Source organism: Pithys albifrons, chromosome 25, assembly GCF_047495875.1.
Source record: "Pithys albifrons albifrons isolate INPA30051 chromosome 25, PitAlb_v1, whole genome shotgun sequence".
Lineage (NCBI taxonomy): Eukaryota > Metazoa > Chordata > Aves > Passeriformes > Thamnophilidae > Pithys > Pithys albifrons.
The window spans coordinates 1,968,647-1,986,320 of NC_092482.1; the positions used below are offsets into that span (position 1 = coordinate 1,968,647).

A 17,674-nucleotide genomic window follows, 5' to 3' on the forward strand; every position below is an offset into this window, starting at 1 on the left:
TGCTCCCAACAATCCCAAACTGCTGCAGCTTCCAAACCGCCACAGAAGGCGCTGTCCGTGATAATTCCCCCCTGCCCCTTTGTCCTGCCCTTCCCCTTGAATCAATCCCTTGGTGCTGGGGGGGATTAAATTTAAACTCATCACCCATCAACACAATCCTGAAACCGCAGCTCCAAATTGTTCAATTAATTAAATTTTATCCTTAATAACCAGCCCCTCGATGCTCCTGCGCCTTTAACCATCACCCCCTTCCCTCTGCCCGCTCCGTACCAACCACGGGAAAAACCATTTATTTACCTCCCGCATCAAAAATATATATAAAAATCCCACTTATTTTTGTTTTCCGTACTTTTTTGTGCTGCCTCATTTCCCCCGGGGCCGCTGCCAGGCTCCTTCCCCCGCCGGAGACTCGTGGGTGGCGGAGCGCTCCGAGAGTGACGCGCTCCCGTTTCCTCCCCGGGGGATCCGGAGGTGACAGCGCTGTCACCAGCGCCTGTGCCACCCTGCCTGGCACCGGGGACACCCGCGCTGTGCCCGGGATCGTCCCCTCGGCGCTGGATTTGCTGGGGAGCAGCTTCCCCTCGGGGCCGAGCTCGCCCCGGGATGCCCCGGGGGAAAACCTCGTTTCCCTTTGGAAAAGGTGGGAAAAAGAAGCGACAACTTCGGGTTTGGAGCCTCGGAGGTGCCGCCGGGGCCTCGGGGCCTCCTCCCAGTCCTTGTCTGGCGCTTTCCCAGCCCGGGGGTGCCGCGTGGGGCTAAACCGGGATCATGGTGGGAGTGGAAGGGCGGAGCTGGGATCAGGATCGGGATAGGAGTGAAAAAGCTGAGCTGGGATCAGGATCAGGTTGAGAGTGGAAGGGCTGAGCTGGGACCAGGATCAGGGTCAGGATTAGGATGAGAGTGGAAGGGCTGAGCTGGGATCAGGATCAGGATCAGAATCAGGATGAGGGTGGAAGGGCTGAGCTGGGATCAGGATCAGGATGAGAGTGGAAGGGCTGAGCTGGGATGGGGATGAGAATTAGGATGAGAGTGGAAGGGCTGAGCTGGGATCAGAACCAGGATCAGGACCAGGATCGGGATCAGGATGAGGGTGGAAGGGCTGAGCTGGGATCAGGATTGGGATGAGGATCAGGATGAGAGTGGAAGGGCTGAGCTGGGATCAGGACGAGGATCAGGATGAGGGTGGAAGGGCTGAGCTGGGATCAGGACCAGGATCAGGATCAGGATGAGAGTGGAAGGGCTGAGCTGGGATCAGGACCAGGATCAGGATCAGGATGAGGGTGGAAGGGCTGAGCTGGGATCAGGACCAGGATCAGGATCAGGATGAGGGTGGAAGGGCTGAGCTGGGATCAGGACCAGGATCAGGATCAGGATGAGAGTGGAAGGGCTGAGCTGGGATCAGGATCAGGATGAGAGTGGAAGGGCTGAGCTCAGCTGGGACAGGCTCAGCATGGGAACTCACAGGGCTTTATGCTCTCAGCTCACAGGATGCAGCTTTCCCTGCTCCCATTCCCTGCCATCCTCCTCCCCTGGTTTCTCCATCACCAGGAAGTTGCTCCATGCTCAGAGCTGCTGTTTTTGGAGAGCCTGGAGCGGGATGTGCCAGTCCTGGGTGTGGATCACACCCATCAGCCCCGACCCTTCCTGCAGCCTTTTCATGGGAGGCAGAGGGGCAGCACCTTGGGGGGTGCTGGGGCTGTGGGATGGGAGCTTGGACATTCCCAGGAAACCCCAGGGGTGCTCCAGCCAGCCCAGGGATCCCTCTGGCAGGGGTGGGAGATGAGCTCAGTGCTGGTTTATGAACACACAAGGCTGTTCTTCCAGGCCAGGGATGCTCTTCCAAGCCAGAATTATTCCACAGCAGGGCAGGATAAACCAAGTGGAAAATGGTCTGAGGTTTTCTGTGATGAGGGTCTGTCTCCTCTGCAGCTGCTGGTGGGGATGGAGGTTTATATTCCCTTTGGACACTTTTTGTGGGCAGGGACTGGTGGGTGAAGGCAGGTAAAGCCCTGGATTGGAGGATCCAATGGCCTCCTTCATTCCTCCAGAATGGGATTAAGGAGGGAACAAACCAAGGACTGTCACTGAGGATGATGAAGGGGATGTTTTGGGGTTCAGTTGGTGTTTCCAGCACAGCTCAGGCCTCGTGGGAAGAACTGGCAGCCTCCAGGAAACCCGGGCTGGGAGCTGGGAGAGATCCCTGCTCTTCTCCCCCTGCTCTTCCCTGCTCTCCACCATTCCCTGCCACGGGCTCCATGGAAGTGCCTCGAGGGTCCCTGAGATGAATTTGTTAAATAATTCACTGACAGAGCTGAGATGGGAATCCAGGAGGATGCTGGAACTGCAGGGAAGCAGCCCCAGGCAGAGGGCAGGGCCAGCTGCCCAGGGACCAGCCTTGGCAGGCAGCGTGACATGGGCACAGAGAAATGTGGATTTGAGCAGATCTTGGAGCAGATGAAAAGCAGGTGGAGCTCCTGGGCAGGAGGTGGGTGCTGGGAGTGAAGGGGGCAGGGAGGGGGGAGGCTGGTGGGGTGAGGGCAATCCTGCCCACATCCCTGCCCTCCTCCCTGCCCATATCCCTGCCTTCTCCCCTGCCCACATCCCTGCCCTCATCCCTGCCCATATCCCTGCCCTCATCCCTGCCCACATCCCTGCCCTCATCCCTGCCCTCCTCCCTGCCCACATCCCTGCCTTCTCCCCTGCCCACATCCCTGCCCTCCTCCCTGCCCAATCCCTGCCCTCATCCTTGCCCTCCTCCCTTCCCACACCCCTGCCCTCATTCCTGCCCTCTGGCACCGTTTCCATGCTGCCCTTTGCCCTCAGAGCAAGGAAAAGGGCACTCTCCTGCTGGGAAGGGAGGATCTTACCTGTTTCTCCAGTGATTCCCAGGAAATCTGCCTGCAGAGGTGGCTTTGGAGCCGTTCCCCTCCCTCTTGGCACTGCATCTCTCAACCACCGTGCCCCAAATCCCTGGGGGTGCTGTGAGCCCACCCTTGGCATTGGGGGATCTCCCCTTTGCCCCTCCCCAGAATTCCAGAGGGTGGGTGAGGGTGGGAGAGGGATCTCCCCAGTCGGAGGGACCTTCCCTGAGGCTGCTCTTGGCTTTAAACTTTCCAGAAACTGCTGGGGAGAGGAAAAAAGGCCCCAGGGGTGTGGGGGGTGCCCAGTGCCCCCCTTTTCTCCTGTCACCAGCCCCCCTGATGTGCTGGGGGGATGTGGCTGGGTGGGAAGGGCTCAGCCTCGGGAAGAGCAGAGCATCCCATGGGATGGCCAGGCTGGATCCAGCTCTGTCTGGAGCTTCACTCCCAGATGGTGCATTGGCTGAGGGGGTGCAATGGAGACCCCAAATTCCAGGTCTGGCTTAGGTGGGAGACAATTACAGGAGTTGGGATCTCTCCTCCTGCCTTTGGAGTCTCCCTCAGTTCTTCCTCTCCTGGGGTGGCTGCAAAGCTTGTCCTTATTGCCCAGGGACCTCCTGCTCCTCTTGGGGGGCTCAGGGGGGTCCCCCCGGGCTGAGCATCCCCAGCTCGGCGCTGCCTCCATCCCACACACCCGGGGTTGGGGCCGGGCTGTTCCCTTTGCGTCAAAATTAACTTCCAACCTGATGGAAAACCTTAATTTGCACTTCAAAGTGCTTTGCAGCAAATCCGCCCGAGCCGGCGCTGGATTTTTCCGGGGAGCTGTTTGCGGCGGAGTTCCCATTCCCGAGGATCCTGCCTGCCCCTCCCCGGGGTCTCCGCTGCTCTCCCGCCCAAAGGTGACACTCCAAGAGCTGTTTTCCTCCTCCAGGCCACGCACCAAAGGCGACACACGATCCCCTGGCAGGAATTCTGATGGAAACAGCCGTGCTTTGCTCACTGGAGCATCGGAACAGCCCAGTGCCCACCTGGCATCGCCTCCCAAAACATTCCAGGCCTTGTGATGCATTTTCGGTCCCAGTGCAGCTCCCAGGTCCTGTTCCAGCCATAATTCCGGACAGGAATCCCCAGGAATCTCAGCATCCCATGGGTGGTACCCCCAGTGGTGGAGCGGGCAGGGGTCTGGCCGTGCCCCCAGTCCTGCTCCTGGCGATGCTCCGGGTGCTGGATCCCCACCACGCTCTCCCAGCATATCCAAGGCTCCATCCAATGCTGGGAAGGGGGATCCGGGATGGGAGTCCGGTGGGTGCTCCCAGCTTGAGGCTTTGCTCCCTTTGGGTGCCTCGTAGGGAACAAGGGACTGGTGAATCCGAGCCGGATTTTACCCCAACTCCTTTCCCCCTCTCCCGATGAGCCCTCAGTGCTGCAGGTGGATGGCCAGGATCGGGATTGCTCCATTCTGACACCTCCCAGCCCCTCTTTGCTGCTGGATCCCCCCAGTCCCCACCCCAGCTCCTCCAGTGGGGCAGGACGAGGCCTTGGGAGGGATCTTTGTCCCATCAGGGTCACACAGAGACACGTCCAGGCCGTGGGTCTGTCCTGCCGTGGGTCTGTCCATCCAGGTTTGGGGGTCTGGGGGCCCCGGGCTGGCAGGGATCCCCCCACCCCGGGGGGCTGCAGGGGGTCCCTCCCCCGGAGCCCCAGCGGAGCAGCAGCAGCGCCGGCGAAAGGAGAGCAGCTATTAATAACCCTGCGCAGCACAGGGAAAAGCTGTAATTCCATAATGGAAGCGGCTCCGAGAACAATTCAGGGAATAAAATGTTCAGGGGGAGGGCAGGGGGACAGCCCAGCCCACACCGTGCCGGTGCCCCCCGGGGCTGAAGGGAGAAGCCCCCCGGCCCTGCGACCACCCTTGGGGGCTCCCCGGACTCAGGAGGGGGCTGGGGCAGGTGCTCCCCATTCCGGGGCAGGGCACGGGAGGGGGATCGGGGACACGGGGGGGTCTGAGGCAGCGCTGTGGCCCCTCCGGGAGCATCCCGGGGACCGGCCGTGCCCCGGGGGGGGGGTCACAGCCCCGGGGGCGGCCCCGGCGCGTGGCGGGGGAGGGGCTGGCGGCCGCCCGGTGCCCACGTGGTGTGTCGGTGTCTCCGGAGCGGAAGAAAACGGCGGCGGGGCCGGGGCTGCGGCGGGGACCGGGAACGGGAGCGGCACCGGGAGCGGGACCCAGCGGGGCGGGGACGGAGCCGCATCCCGGCGGGCGCCGCCGCAGCGCAGCATCAGCGCCGGTGAGTGCGGGGCCTGGGCCGGGGGGACACCGGGAGGGATCGGAGGGGGGTACGGGGCTGCCCCCACCCCACCGGGCCTGTCTCCTCCCGCCACATCGCGACCCCATCCCCGTCTCCATCCCCTTCTTCCCTCGCGGGTCCGTCGCTGGTTTCATCCTCATGCCCGGCTCCATTCTCATCACCATCCTCACCCCCTGCTCCATCCCCATCCCTGGCTCCATTCTCATCATTATCCTCATTCCCATCCCCGGCTAAATCCTCATCTTTACTCCCATCCGCGTTTCCGTCCCCATCCTTATCCCTTGTTCCATCCCCCTTCCCAGCTCCATCCTCAGCCCCATCCTGGCTCCATCCTCAGCCCCATCCTGGCTCCATCCTCATCCTCATCCCCATCCCGGCTCCGCCCCGGACCCCTCCTGCGTTTCCGTCCCCGTCCCCCGCCCGGCGACCCCCGGCTCGCTGCGGCCCCGGCCCGGCCCGGGGGCGCTCGGGGAGGGTTTCCCGGAGGGGTCGGGGCCGCCACAGGCCGGACCCCCCTCGCATCCCCCGGTGCGACCCCCGCCCGGGCTCACCTGAGCCCTGACCCCCTTTCCGCGCCTCTTCCACGCCGATTTCACGCCGATTTCATGCCGATTTCTCGCCGCTGTCCCCGCTCGTGGCCGTGGCGGTGGCATCGCGCCCCACCAGCCCCCTCCCCTCAGCCCCCAAGAACTGGGAAAGTGCCCAGAGCATCCCAGTAAATGAGGAGGGGGCTCGTCCCCACCGCAGCCCCCCGAGGCTCGGGGCAGGGCGTGCGTGGCAAGGGGGAGCTGCCCCGGGTTTGGTTCCACCCAGAGCATCCTCCCGACCCCCGAAGGGGGGGCCAAGCAGTAGCGCAGGGCCTGTCCCCGACACCAGCTGGGTGCCAGCACCCACTGCCTGGCACATCCCACTCCCATCCCTATTCCCACGGGGACACCGGAGCGCTGAGTGGCCGCCGGCCGTCCCAGCACCAGGGAGCTGCAACCCCGGGTTTGCTCTTTTCCAAGGCATTTTGTAGGCCTCGAGGAGGGGCCGAGCGCCAGGAACGTGGAGGGAACACGGAGAGAACGTGGAGGGAACACGGAGGGAACAAGGAGGGAACAAGGAGGGAACAAGGAGGGGACATCGCTGGCGTTAATCCTGGAACCCGATGAGAGCGTCACCACCTCCCACTGATCCTCTCGTGGACAATCTCTGGAGCTCCTGCCCATCGTGGCTCCCTGCCCACACCTGAGACACGTGTGCCCGCCCTGCCCACACCTGAGACACGTGTGCCATCCCTGCCCACACCTGAGACACGTGTGCCATCCCTGCCCACACCTGAGACACGTGTGCCCGCGCCGCAGCCCTGCCCAGCCCGCGCCGCTTCGCCCCACGCCTGGGGCGCGCTGCCAGGCAGGTGTCACAGCGGGGCACGGAGGGGGAAACCCAGGCACAGGGAGTTTGGGGGGCAGCAGGGCCAGGCCAGGGAGATCTGGGCCAGGTTAGGGGTGCAGAGCTGCCTCCAGGCCCTGTGTGCCAGGGACAGAGAGGGTCCTGCCCCCCGGTGCCCCCAAACCACAGGAAGGGGGGCTGGGAACCCACCAGCCCTACAACCAGGTCTTGCTTTGAGGGGTCACCAGAGCATGGGGAGTCTCCTCTGGGATTATGGGGGTGCCTCAGTTTGCCCAAGGGGGTGAGGACGGTGCCCTCCCTGCCCTCCTCTGTCACCACCTGGGCAGTGGATTTAAGACCCTCACAGGGAGGAGAGAGGAAGGGTCGCAGTGCTGGGGTTTGTCCCTGTTTCATGCTCCATGTCCCAGCAGAGGCTGTGACAGCCCCTGAGTGCCCACAGGAGCCCTCAGACTGGGGGTGCCAGCAGGGCTGGGGGTGCCAGCGGGGTTGGGGGTGCCAGCAGGGCTGAGCTGTCCCCAGGCTCCACCAGTGGCTCAGGGGAGGGCTGTGCTGTCCCCTCCCGTCCCCCTGCAGATCCCTCCTCCCTCTCCTGGCTTTGTGCTATGAATTATTTGTGCCGCGCTGGCTCCCAGATGTCTGCCGAGCTGGCGAGGCTGTGCCTGCCTGGCAGCTGCCCCGGTGCCCACGGGGGTCCCTTGGTGGGACAGGGGACAGTGCTGGGGCACCTTGTGCGGGTGCCAGGGCTCAGCACCCCAGGCACTGCCACCTCTCCAGCTCCAGACGCTGTTCCCGGGACAGCTGTGCCAAACATCCCGGGAGCCACCGGAGGCAGCAGCTTTGGGAACCTCAACCATCCAAACCCCTTGTCCGGGGGGGCAGCGCTGGGCAGGATGGGACCCCCCGGGCCGGTGCGGGGCCGGTGCCAGGAGCCAGGTGGCTCCCAGGGGGCGAGCGGCAGCGCCGGTATATAGGGCACGGTGGAGGCGTGGGAGGCCGGGAAGCAGCTCGCGTGCGGCACAGGGCGGGCGGCAGCGGCACCGGACGCTATTTCTGGTGCTCCTTTCCCCGGGGGGATGTGGGGAAAGTCACCGTGTCCCACCCCGGGGGGCTCTGCTGGGGAGGGGCTCTGCTCCTGCCCACATCCTGGGGGTGATGGATGTGGCTCGGGGGGTGTCAGGACCCCTCTCCCTCCTTCCCCCCGGTAGGGACAGAGGTGTTGGCAGGGACACTCCAGGGGACACTGGGAAGCTGGAGCTGCTGCTGGTGGCAGCGCCTGGGACTGTCCCTCCTCCATCATCCATTGTCACTGGAACACACTGAGCTCCCACAGACCCTGCTCTGTCCCCAGGATCCGCCTGGGCTCATCCATGGCTCCCCCTGCCCCAGCCTGGACCCCACCCCGGTGTCCCCACAGCCCAACCTGCTCCGGGGGTGCCACTGGCCGGGTCCATCCCTGCCCTGGGATCACCACTGTCTGTGTGTCTGTCCGGTGTCCCCCCAGGCAGGACATGGACTCCATGTTCGAGGATGACATCAGCATCCTGACACAGGAAGCGCTGGGGCCGGACGAGGACTGGCTGGACAGCCCCAACACCGACCTGTCGGGCGAGATGTGCTCGGCCTCCCACTTCGCCCTCATCACCGCCTACGACGACATCAAGAACCGGCTGACGGGGCTGGAGAGGGAGAACTCCACGCTCAAGCGCCGGCTCAAGATGTACGAGGTCAAGGTGAGGGGTCAGGAGGGGCTGAGGGGGTGTGTGGGGCTGGGGGGCCCTGCTGACCCCTGCCCCACGGCCACAGTACCCCCTGATCGGTGAATTTGGGGAGGAGCACATCTTCTCCCTCTACGAGGCCAAGGAGACGTCGCTGCTTAAGAGCGAGAAGGCGTCGCTGCAGCAGCAGCTCAACCAGTTCCAGCACGAGGTGAGTGGGGATGGCAGGCCAGGGGGGCATGGGGGGTCCCACAGCTGCCCACCCACCCCCCACCTTCTTCCCTGGCAGCTGCAGAAGAGCAAAGAGCGGGAGGAGCAGCTGGAGGAGATGATCCAGGCGTATGAGAAGCTGTGTGTGGAGAAGGCTGACCTGGAGACTGAGCTGGGAGAGATGGTGAGTGATGACCACCAGTCCCCTTCCTTTTTCCATGGCAACATCTTGGCTAAGGACAACTCCATCCCAGGGGATGCAGGGCTGGGGAGCCCTGGCTGCCTGCCCAGTTTGGGCCACACTGGGGGTTGTAGTGAGGCACGTGACTCAGATTTATCCATCTTCCCACTCCTGCCCTGCCCAAAGGATGCTCCTGGCTCCAGCATGGTGCCTGTCCCTGTCCTGGTGGGCATTCCTGGCTCCCCTTTCCCATTCAGATGATGCTCTGCCAGCTGAGGGGCCTCTCCTGCCATGCCACCCTCATCTGGGCTCACCACACGCTGGGACACCAGCACCATGGGGACCCCAAAAGTTGTGTCTGGGGCAGGATAAACCCCAGGGAGGGGGTTCAGCTCTGTCAGGACTCAGCTCTCTCCTCTCCCCGTGCAGAGGGCACTGGTGGAGACTCACCTGAGCCGCATCCGGAGCCTGGAGCAGCAGCTGCGGCAGCGCGATGGCGGCACCTTCCCAGGGCTGGGCACCCCAATGCCAGGCCAGGAGGTGCCTTTCATCACCCTGCACCCCAACCCCAGCCTGAGCCACGGTGAGCTGCCCCCTCCCTGCCCACAGGGCCCCCGGGACCCCCGGTGGTGGCGGGGGCTGAGCCGTGCGGTGCCCGCAGTGCTGGAGCGCGCCGGGGGCTGGCAGAGCCGGGGGCTGGAGGCGCAGGGAAGGCTGGAGGCAGAGCTGGAGGCGGCACGGCAGGAGTGCCAGCGTGCCCAGCACCGCGAGGAGCACCTCAAGGCCGAGTGTGAGCGGCTGCAGGCGGAGCTGAAGCACCTGCAGGACACCCGGGAGCAGGTACGGGGCAGGTCCGGCCATGTGGGACCCCCCACTCCTGGTGGGTGGGCTCTGGGTGCTGATGGGGGGTCTGCCCTCTGCTTGGAGCAGGTACAGGGCAGGGATTGTCTGTGTGGGACCCCCCATTCCTGCTGGGTGGGCTCTGGGTGCTGATGGGGGTCTGCCCTCTGCTTGGAGCAGGTACAGGGCAGGGATTGTCTGTGTGGGACCCCCCATTCCTGCTGGGTGGGGGTTTGGGTGCTGATGGGGTGTCTGCCCTCTCCAGGAGCAGGTGCAGGGCAGGGATTGTCTGGGTGGGACCCCCCATTCCTGCTGAGTGGGGGTTTGGGTGCTGATGGGGTGTCTGCCCTCTCCAGGAGCAGGTACAGGGCAGGTCTGGCCATGTGGGACCCCCCATTCTGGGTGGGTGGGTTCTTGATGGGGGTTTTGCTCTGCCTGGAGCAGGTACAGGGGAGGGTTTGTCTCTGTGGGACCCCCCACTCCTGCTGGGTGGGCTCTGGGTGCTGATGGGGGGTCTGCTCTCCCCAGGAGCAGTCAGAGCGGGACATGGCCTGGGTGAAGAAGGTGGGCGACGACCAGTAAGTGCTGGGAGGGGACTGGGCCAAGGGCTGGGCAGTGGTGGGGGCTCCCCTTGCTGGCAGGGAGGGATGGGGGCACGTGGCACTGGGCATCACACCCAGGGTGTTCACACCCTTGGCAGGCACAGGACCCACTTTGGGAAGGGTCCCTGGGGGTTCCCCCCACTGAGGTGCTGCCTCAGGTGGGATCCTGCACCCCAAAATCCATTGCTGTGCGCGGGGCTCCAGGCGTGGTGCCCAGTGCCCGGTGCCGTGCGGTGTGACCGGTGTCGGTGCCGCCGTCGTGCTGCCTCCAGAGGGCACTGCCAGCTCGTGGCTGCCGTGTGGCACCGGTATCACCCTGCCTTTCCTTGGCACCGATCCATGCCGTCCCTGTGCACCAATCCCTGCCAACCATATGGGACTAAACCGTGCCAGTCACAGGGCATCAAACTGTGCCAACTGCGTGGCACTGGGCATCACTGTATGGCACCAATCCATGCCATCCTTGTGGCACCAATCCATGGCATCCCTGTGGCACCAATCTGTGCCATCCCTGTGGCACCAATCCATGGCATCCCTATGGCACGAATCTGTGCCATCCCTATGACATCAATCTGTGCCATCCCTATGGCACCAATCCATGCCATCCCTATGGCACCAATCCATGCCAACTATACAGCACCAAACTGTGCCAACCATAGGACACCAATCCATGCCATTCCTACGGCATCAGTAAATGCCATCCCTGTGGCACCAAGCCATGCCAACCACATTCCAGCCCCACAGCCCTGGGTGCATGCCCAGGCTGCTCCTTGGAGCTGCTGGTTCCCCCTTCTCCACCTCTGGAGAGGCCAAACCTCACCAGGGTGTTTCCTCTTGCTGTGGGTGTGGAGCCGTCGTGGTGCCAGTGCTGGTGCCAGTGCTGGGTGTGGGTCCCTTGTGCCCCTTCCCAGTGTCCTCCTCACTCCACCTCGAGCTCTGGAGTCTTCCCAGGGCCTGTGTGGTGCTGAGCCCCTTGGATTTGATTTGGGGATTTGGGGGTGTGGACCAAGACACCCCAAATCTGGGAAGAGCTGATGGGAGATGGGGCCGTGCCCAGACCTCTTTACATGCCCCTGGGGCTGGGGGTGCCATCAGGGTGGGCACAGCAATGCCTTGCCCTAAAATCCTCCATCTGCAGCCAGTTTACCCCAGCAGCAGCAGCCTCCACTCCCTGTCCCCAGACCGGGATGTGGCAGTGGCACTTGGCACCCCTGTGTCCCCCCACGCTGTGACATTGGGCAGGACGTGCCAGGCTGGCACCGTGGCCCCCCCCGGGCACCAAAACCGGCAGCCTGTGCCGAGCTGTGGATGGATAAAAGGTGACACAGGGGGCTGGGAAGGTGCTGAGGTGCTGGGGAGGGTTCCCCCTCCTTTTCCAGAGGTGTTGGATGCTTTTGCTGTTCCTTGTCTTCCTGGCAGAAATCAGTGTGTGAGGATCAGGGGGGCAGTGGATCCATCCACGTTGGCATCCCTGGGAGCTGCCCAGCTCTGCTGCACATCCAGGGGTGGGGGAGTCCCCTCCATAGCCCTTCCCACCTTAATTCACTTTATTTCCATGAAGTTCAGTCTCCCATATCCAGAAGAGCTGAGCTCACCCCTCTGTGTTATCCCCGTCCCCCTTCCCACAATATCCAGCCCCCTCCAGAAAATAACCCTCCAATTCCCACCTTATTTGAAGCCCAAATTCCCCAAGCTGGGCCGGAGAACTCGAGGCAGGGCTGGCTCCACACCCGTGCGCGGGGCACAACCTTTCCCTCCCCGCTTTGTTCTTGTCAATTCAGCTCTTTTGTCACCTGCTCCTCTCCGCCACTTTTTGGGTGTGAAAAGCTCCTTATCGGCGTTTTCCATCTCGGGCTGATTCGCTGCTGCTCTGCCCCAGCGGGCGCGGGGCCCACTTTTCCTTCTTTGGGGTTTCTTTTCTTAGTTTTGGCCTTTCCCCCCCCGCCCTTTCTGAGCAGTTCCCACTTGGGCTTCTTCGGGAAGGACGAGCCAAGTGGGAAATGGGAGCAGGCGGATCCCGGGATGGGCAGGGGGGAGCTGGGGCAGGAGAGGTGGGACCGGCAGGGCCCGACTGGGGGGCATCTCCAAGTGTTCATGTCCCCAAGTGCCACCCTGGCAGGGCCGTGGGGACTCTGGGGAGGTGATGTGGGGACCCAGCTGGGGAAACGTCTGTTGCTTTTCATTTTCTTTTCTTTTTCTTTCTTTCACTGTCTTATTTTTCCTTCCTTTTTTTTCTCTTCTTTTGTTTTCATTATTTTCTTTTTCCCCTTCTGCTTTCTTTTTTCTCTTTATTTCTATTCTTTTTTTCTTCTTTTCTCTATTTTCCTTTTTTGCTGTATTTTCTTCACCTTTTTATGTCTATATTATTTTTCTTCCCTTTCCCTTCTTTTCTTTCTCTTCTTTTTTGTTTTCCTTTTTCATCTCCCATTTCCCTTCTTTACCTTTTTTCCTTCTGTTCCTTCTTTTCTTCCCTTTTCTCATTTTCCTCTTTTTCCTCCTTTTACTTATTCCCCTTCTCTTTTTTCCTTTACTCTCTACATTCTTCTTTTTCTTCTCCTTTTTCTCTATCTATTCTTCTTTTCCTTCTTTCCCTCCTTTTTCTTCTATTTCTCTATATCCTTATTTCCATTCTTCTTATCTTTTTCCTTCCTTTTCTCTCTACATTCTCTTTCTTCTCTTTTCCTCCTTTTCTTTATATATTATTTTCCTTTTTTCTCTATGTATTCTTCTTTTCCTTATTTTCCTCCTTTTTCTTCTATTTCTCTCTATATTCTTCTTTCCATTCTTCTTCTCTTTTTTCTTCCCTTTCTCTCTACATTTTCTTCTCTTTTCCTCCCTTATTTCCTTTTCTTTATACATTCTTATTTTCATTTTTTCTCTATATATTCTTCTTTTCCTTATTTTCCTCCTTTTTCTTCTATTTCTCTCTATATTATTCTTGTCATTCTTCTTCTCTTTTTTCTTCCCTTTCTCTCTACATTTTCTTCTCTTTTCCTCCTTTATTTCCTTTTCTTTATACATTCTTATTTCCTTCTTTTTTTCTCTATCCATTCTTCTTTTCCTTATTTTCCTCCTTTTTCTGCTATTTCTCTCTATATTATTCTTTTCCTTTTCCTTCTTTTTCTCTCTACATTCTCTTTCTTCTCTTTCCCCCCTTTTCCTCCTTATTTTCCTTCTTTTTTCTCTCTGTATCCTTCTGTTCCTTCTTTTCCCGCTTTCCCTTCCCCATCCTTACTTTTCTCCTTTTCTTTTTTCCTCTGTGCAGCCTTTCCCTTCCTTTCCCTCTCTCCCCCTCCTTTCCCCCCTCCCCTCCTTTCCCTCCCTCCCGTTCTTTTCTCACCCTCTCCCTCTTTTCCTGCGCTTTCCCCTCTCTCCGCCCGCCCCGCCGGGGGCAGTGGCAGTGCCAGCGCTGTCAGGCGCTGTCGCCGCGGTGCCCGCGGTGTCACAACCGCTCAGCGGAGCCTCGGAGGACGCGCCGAGCCGCGGGGCGCTGCCAGGCGGCTTCTCCCTTCGCATCCCCGCGGAGAGCCCGGGCTTGGAAAGCGACACCAACTCGGGGCAGAGTTGATGAGTTTGTCAGAGGAGCTGTCGGGGGAAGGCGGGGAGGGCACCGCGCCCACCCCGTGCCCGCCCCTGGATGCTCCGGCTGCTCCCACCATGCCGCAACTTTCCCTTTGTTTGACTTGACAGCCTGAATTTGGGTTGGGTTGGGGTTGGGAGGGGCCGCCCTGGCCGTGGGGACAGCGGGGCTGTGTCACCCTCAGAGCCACCTTGTCCCCGCCGCAGGGTGAACCTGGCGCTGGCGTACACGGAGCTGACGGAGGAGCTGTGCCGCCTGCGGAACCTCAGCTCGCTGCAGAGCCAGATCCTGCGGGCCCTGCTGCAGGACAAGGGCCTCAACGGCGGTAAGGGGGCCCGGGGGCTGCCCCCCACTGCCAGACAGGGCTGGGGGGCACAGACACTGCCTGGGGGCCCTTGTAATCCTGATGGTGCTGAGCTGATGTGGGTGTCGGTCCCCAAGAGCAGCCTGCCCTGGGAACATCCTGGGATCACCCCAGGAGCACCCATGGCTGGGATCACCCCACCCCAGGAGCATCCATGGCTGGGATCACCCCACCCCAGGAGCACCATATCTGGGAACATCCCACCCTAGGAGCACCCATGGCTGGGAACATCCATACCTGGGATCACCCCATCCCAGGAGCACCCATATCTGGGATCACCCCACCCCAGGAGCACCCGTATCTGGGAGCATTCTGCCCCAGGAGCATCCATGGCTGGGATCACCCCACCCCAGGAGCATCCATGGCTGGGATCACCCCACCCCAGGAGCATCCATGGCTGGGATCACTCCACCCCAGGAGCACCATATCTGGGAGCACCCATAGCTGGGAACATCCATACCTGGGATCACCCCATCCCAGGGGCACCCATATCTGGGATCACCCCACCCCAGGAGCACCCATATCTGGGAGCATCCCACCCCAGGAGCATCCATGGCTGGGAGCATCCATACCTGGGATCACCACACCCCAAGGGCATCCGTCCCTGGGAGCATCCACCCCTGAGTGCATCCCACCCCAAGGGCATCCATCCCTGTGAGAATCCATCCCTGGGAATATCCTTCACTGGCTGTATCCCACTCCCAAAGCATCCACTCCTGGGATCATCCCACCCCAGGATCATCCCTCCTGCTGAGGGTCCCCACAGCCACATCCCTCCTCCATCAGGGACACCCATGGATGCTGAGGGGTGTTTTCCACACCTCTGAGCTAACGGGAAGGTTTTCCTTTTCCAGGTCAGCGCCACTCCCCGCTGTCCCAGTGCCACTCCCCGCTGTCCCAGTGCCACTCCCCAGCCCAGCAGCGCCGCTCGCCCGCCCCTCAGTGCCCCTCTCCCGCGCCCCCGGGACGCCCCCAGTGCCAGTCCCCCGCCCTCCAACGCCGCTCGCCGGGCCCCCCCAGCCAGTCCCCTGCCCAGCAGCGCCGCTCGCCAGCCCCCGGCCCCTGCCAGTCCCCTGCCCAGCAGCGCCGCTCGCCGGTGCCCCCCTCCAGCCAGTCCCCAGCCCAGCAGCGCCGGTCACCAGCGCCGCCACCTCCCCCGTGCCCGTCCCCGACCTCGGCGTCACCGCACCGGCTGCCCGGGGAGAGGATGGAGCTGGGCTACGCCAAACCCTCCAGCCGCCACATCAAGGCCGGCTTCCAGGGCCGCCGCAGCTACTCCGAGGTGACCAACGTGGCCCTGTACCAGCAGAGCCGCTCGCTCTGGCTCCAGCCCGAAGCCTCCACGCTGCCCAAGCACCGGCCCTACGGGGAGGTGTATCTGGGGGGCGCGGGGGCCCCGCTGAGCGCCCACGAGCCCTTCGAGGAGCATGTGCGCTTTGAGAAGGGCTCGTCCGATGAGGAGGAGTGGGCACTGCCCAGCCCGCCCAGCCCCGAGGCCGGGGCCATCCGCTGCGCTTCCTTCTGCGCCGGCTTCCCCGTGCCCGACGCCGATGCCCTGCACAGGACGGCCGCTGCCTATGCCCGGGCAGAACATGCCCAGTCCTGGCCCTCCATCAACGTGAGTGGGACCCCCACACGCCCCCGGGGGGTGTTGTGGTGGATTGGGGGGCGGGAAACATCAACACACCCCCCAGGCAGGGTTTAGTGCCTCGGATTCCCCATTGCTGAGCCAACTTGCTCCAGGCAGTGGGAGGATTCCAGGGAAGAGATGGGGGAATGTGGCCACCCTGGGGGTCTCAGCCAGACCCTGTGTCCCCACAGGTGCTTATGGAGACCCCTTCCCACCCCGGGGGTGTTGTGGTGGGTTGGGGGGTGAGAAGCATCAAGGGACCCTCCCCCACCACACAGGCAGGTTTTAGTGCCTCGGATTCCACATTTCTGACCCAGCTTGCTCCTGGCTGTGGGAATGTTCCAGGGAGGAGATGGGGGGGTTGTGGCCACCCTGGGGGTCTCAGCACCACCCTGTGCCCCCACAGCTGCTGCTGGAGACGGTGGACTCGGAGGTGAGGAGCTGCCCGCTGTGCCAGCTGGCCTTCCCCATCGGGTACCCGGACGATGCCCTGGTGAAGCACATCGACTCCCACCTGGAGAACAGCAAGATCTGAGCCTTCCCCCACCATTCCCAACCTTTGGATGCTGCATGAGAACACACCAGGAGCGACACGGCTCCCGAAATACCTCCAAGTCTTCAGTAGCTACAGAAAGACTGAGCCCACCCCAGAGCCCCCGGGAGCCCCCCAGCCCCCTGTAAGTGGGTTCCTCCATGCCCACCTCGCCCCATCTCTGCGTCCATGCCAAGTTTGGATGCTGGAATTGGGGTACCAGGATTACACCATCCCAGGTGGTGGCCGGAGGGGACCTGTCTGTGCCCCTGGGTGTCCTCTGCACCCTTGGGTGTCACTGCTTGATCTCAGGGAGGATCCGAGGGGCCCAGTCCTGGATCCGGCCCCCAGGAAACAGATGAGGGGAAGGGGCTGCCCCTTCCCAGGCTCCTGGGATCAGAGTTGGGGTTGGAGGGCAGGGAGGGGGCAGCTGCTTGTTCTTGGTCCCCTCACCTCCTCCCACCGGTTCAAGCCTCTTTCCACTCTTTTACATTAAAAGCACCCCCTTCCCCTCAGATTCTCCACCCTCCCCCCAGCGATGCTGCTGAGAAACGACCCCCGAGGAGCAGCAAGGACCCCCCTCCCCACACTGCACTGGGCTCTGTGGCCCCGGGGCTCTCCCTGACCCCCCACCCAGGTGTGGGGACAGCGCAGCCCCCCAGCAGCCCCCTCCATGCCCCCCAGCCCCTCCCTTGCTTTAGCTGGGGGGCTGCAGGTGGCTGCTCACCCCGAGCCCCCCACCCCATCTCCCCCGTCCCGCCACGTTCAATCTACCTCAAAGCCGCCGGGAGAGGGGGGTCCGCAGCACTGTCCCCCCTCCCTGAGCCGCTCTGCGCTGCATGTCCCCCCCGTGTCACAGCGCACACCCCCCTACACACACCCCCGGGGGCTCGGCCGGGTGCGACCCCCCCCCCTGCACCGCGCCCCCCGGGCAGAGGGACCCGCCCTCGCTGCGATGCCACCGACTCCAATAAAACCTTTCCAGCGCCCAAAATGCCACGGCGGGAAGCGGAGCCGTCTCCTCTCTCTGGGTCCCTGGGGAAGGAGAGGAGGGATCCAGGCTGTGGGTGCCCCCTCGGGGCTGGGGATGGGACAGGGGACGAGCTTGGGGCTGGCACAGCCAAGCTTGGCAGAGCCAGCTTGTGACACTGGGGTGGCCACCGGGGTGACAGGGTTTGGGGGGCTCATTGCAGGTGTCCTGCACCCTTGTCCCCATTCCCAGTGACACGTTTCAGGTTTACTGGTCTGGTGGGTGACACAAAACGGGACGATCAGAAGCAAAACCACAAACTCACCAGCCTCGAGATGGCACAGGGGACACGGCCAAGCCCTGGCATGTGGGTCCCCTTGCAGGGCTTGGGGGTCCGGGGGAATGATGGTGGGGTGGAATCCTCCTGGGTATCCTGGGGGAAGGGTCTTCACAATTCAGGGGGCCCCCCAAGAGCAGCAGCACCGCCGGGA

At 62.3% G+C, this 17,674-nt stretch overlaps 1 protein-coding gene across 1 annotated transcript; it reads left to right on the forward strand.

Moving 5' to 3' along the window:
• Nucleotides 1–5,012: 5,012 nt before the first annotated feature.
• On the forward strand, nt 5,013–17,184 carry TBKBP1 (TBK1 binding protein 1). The gene is made up of 11 exons (XM_071577352.1): nt 5,013–5,143; nt 6,172–6,563; nt 8,065–8,289; nt 8,363–8,485; nt 8,564–8,668; nt 9,095–9,248; nt 9,327–9,505; nt 10,034–10,083; nt 13,894–14,012; nt 14,906–15,669; nt 16,088–17,184. Exons 3-11 carry the CDS (start codon nt 8,068–8,070, stop codon nt 16,214–16,216), a joined length of 1,845 nt encoding a protein of 614 aa, XP_071433453.1. The 5' UTR covers nt 5,013–5,143; nt 6,172–6,563; nt 8,065–8,067; the 3' UTR covers nt 16,217–17,184.
• The last annotated feature ends 490 nt before the right edge of the window (nt 17,185–17,674 follow it).

Bases quoted from the DNA above. Each gene is read 5' to 3' on its own strand.
- TBKBP1 (XM_071577352.1), top strand. From the start codon at position 8,068: ATGGACTCCATGTTCGAGGATGACATCAGCATCCTGACACAGGAAGCG. The intron at 8,290-8,362 runs GTGAGGGGTCAG...CCACGGCCACAG, and splicing joins TCAAGATGTACGAGGTCAAG to TACCCCCTGATCGGTGAATT. The intron at 8,669-9,094 runs GTGAGTGATGAC...CTCCCCGTGCAG, and splicing joins AGACTGAGCTGGGAGAGATG to AGGGCACTGGTGGAGACTCA.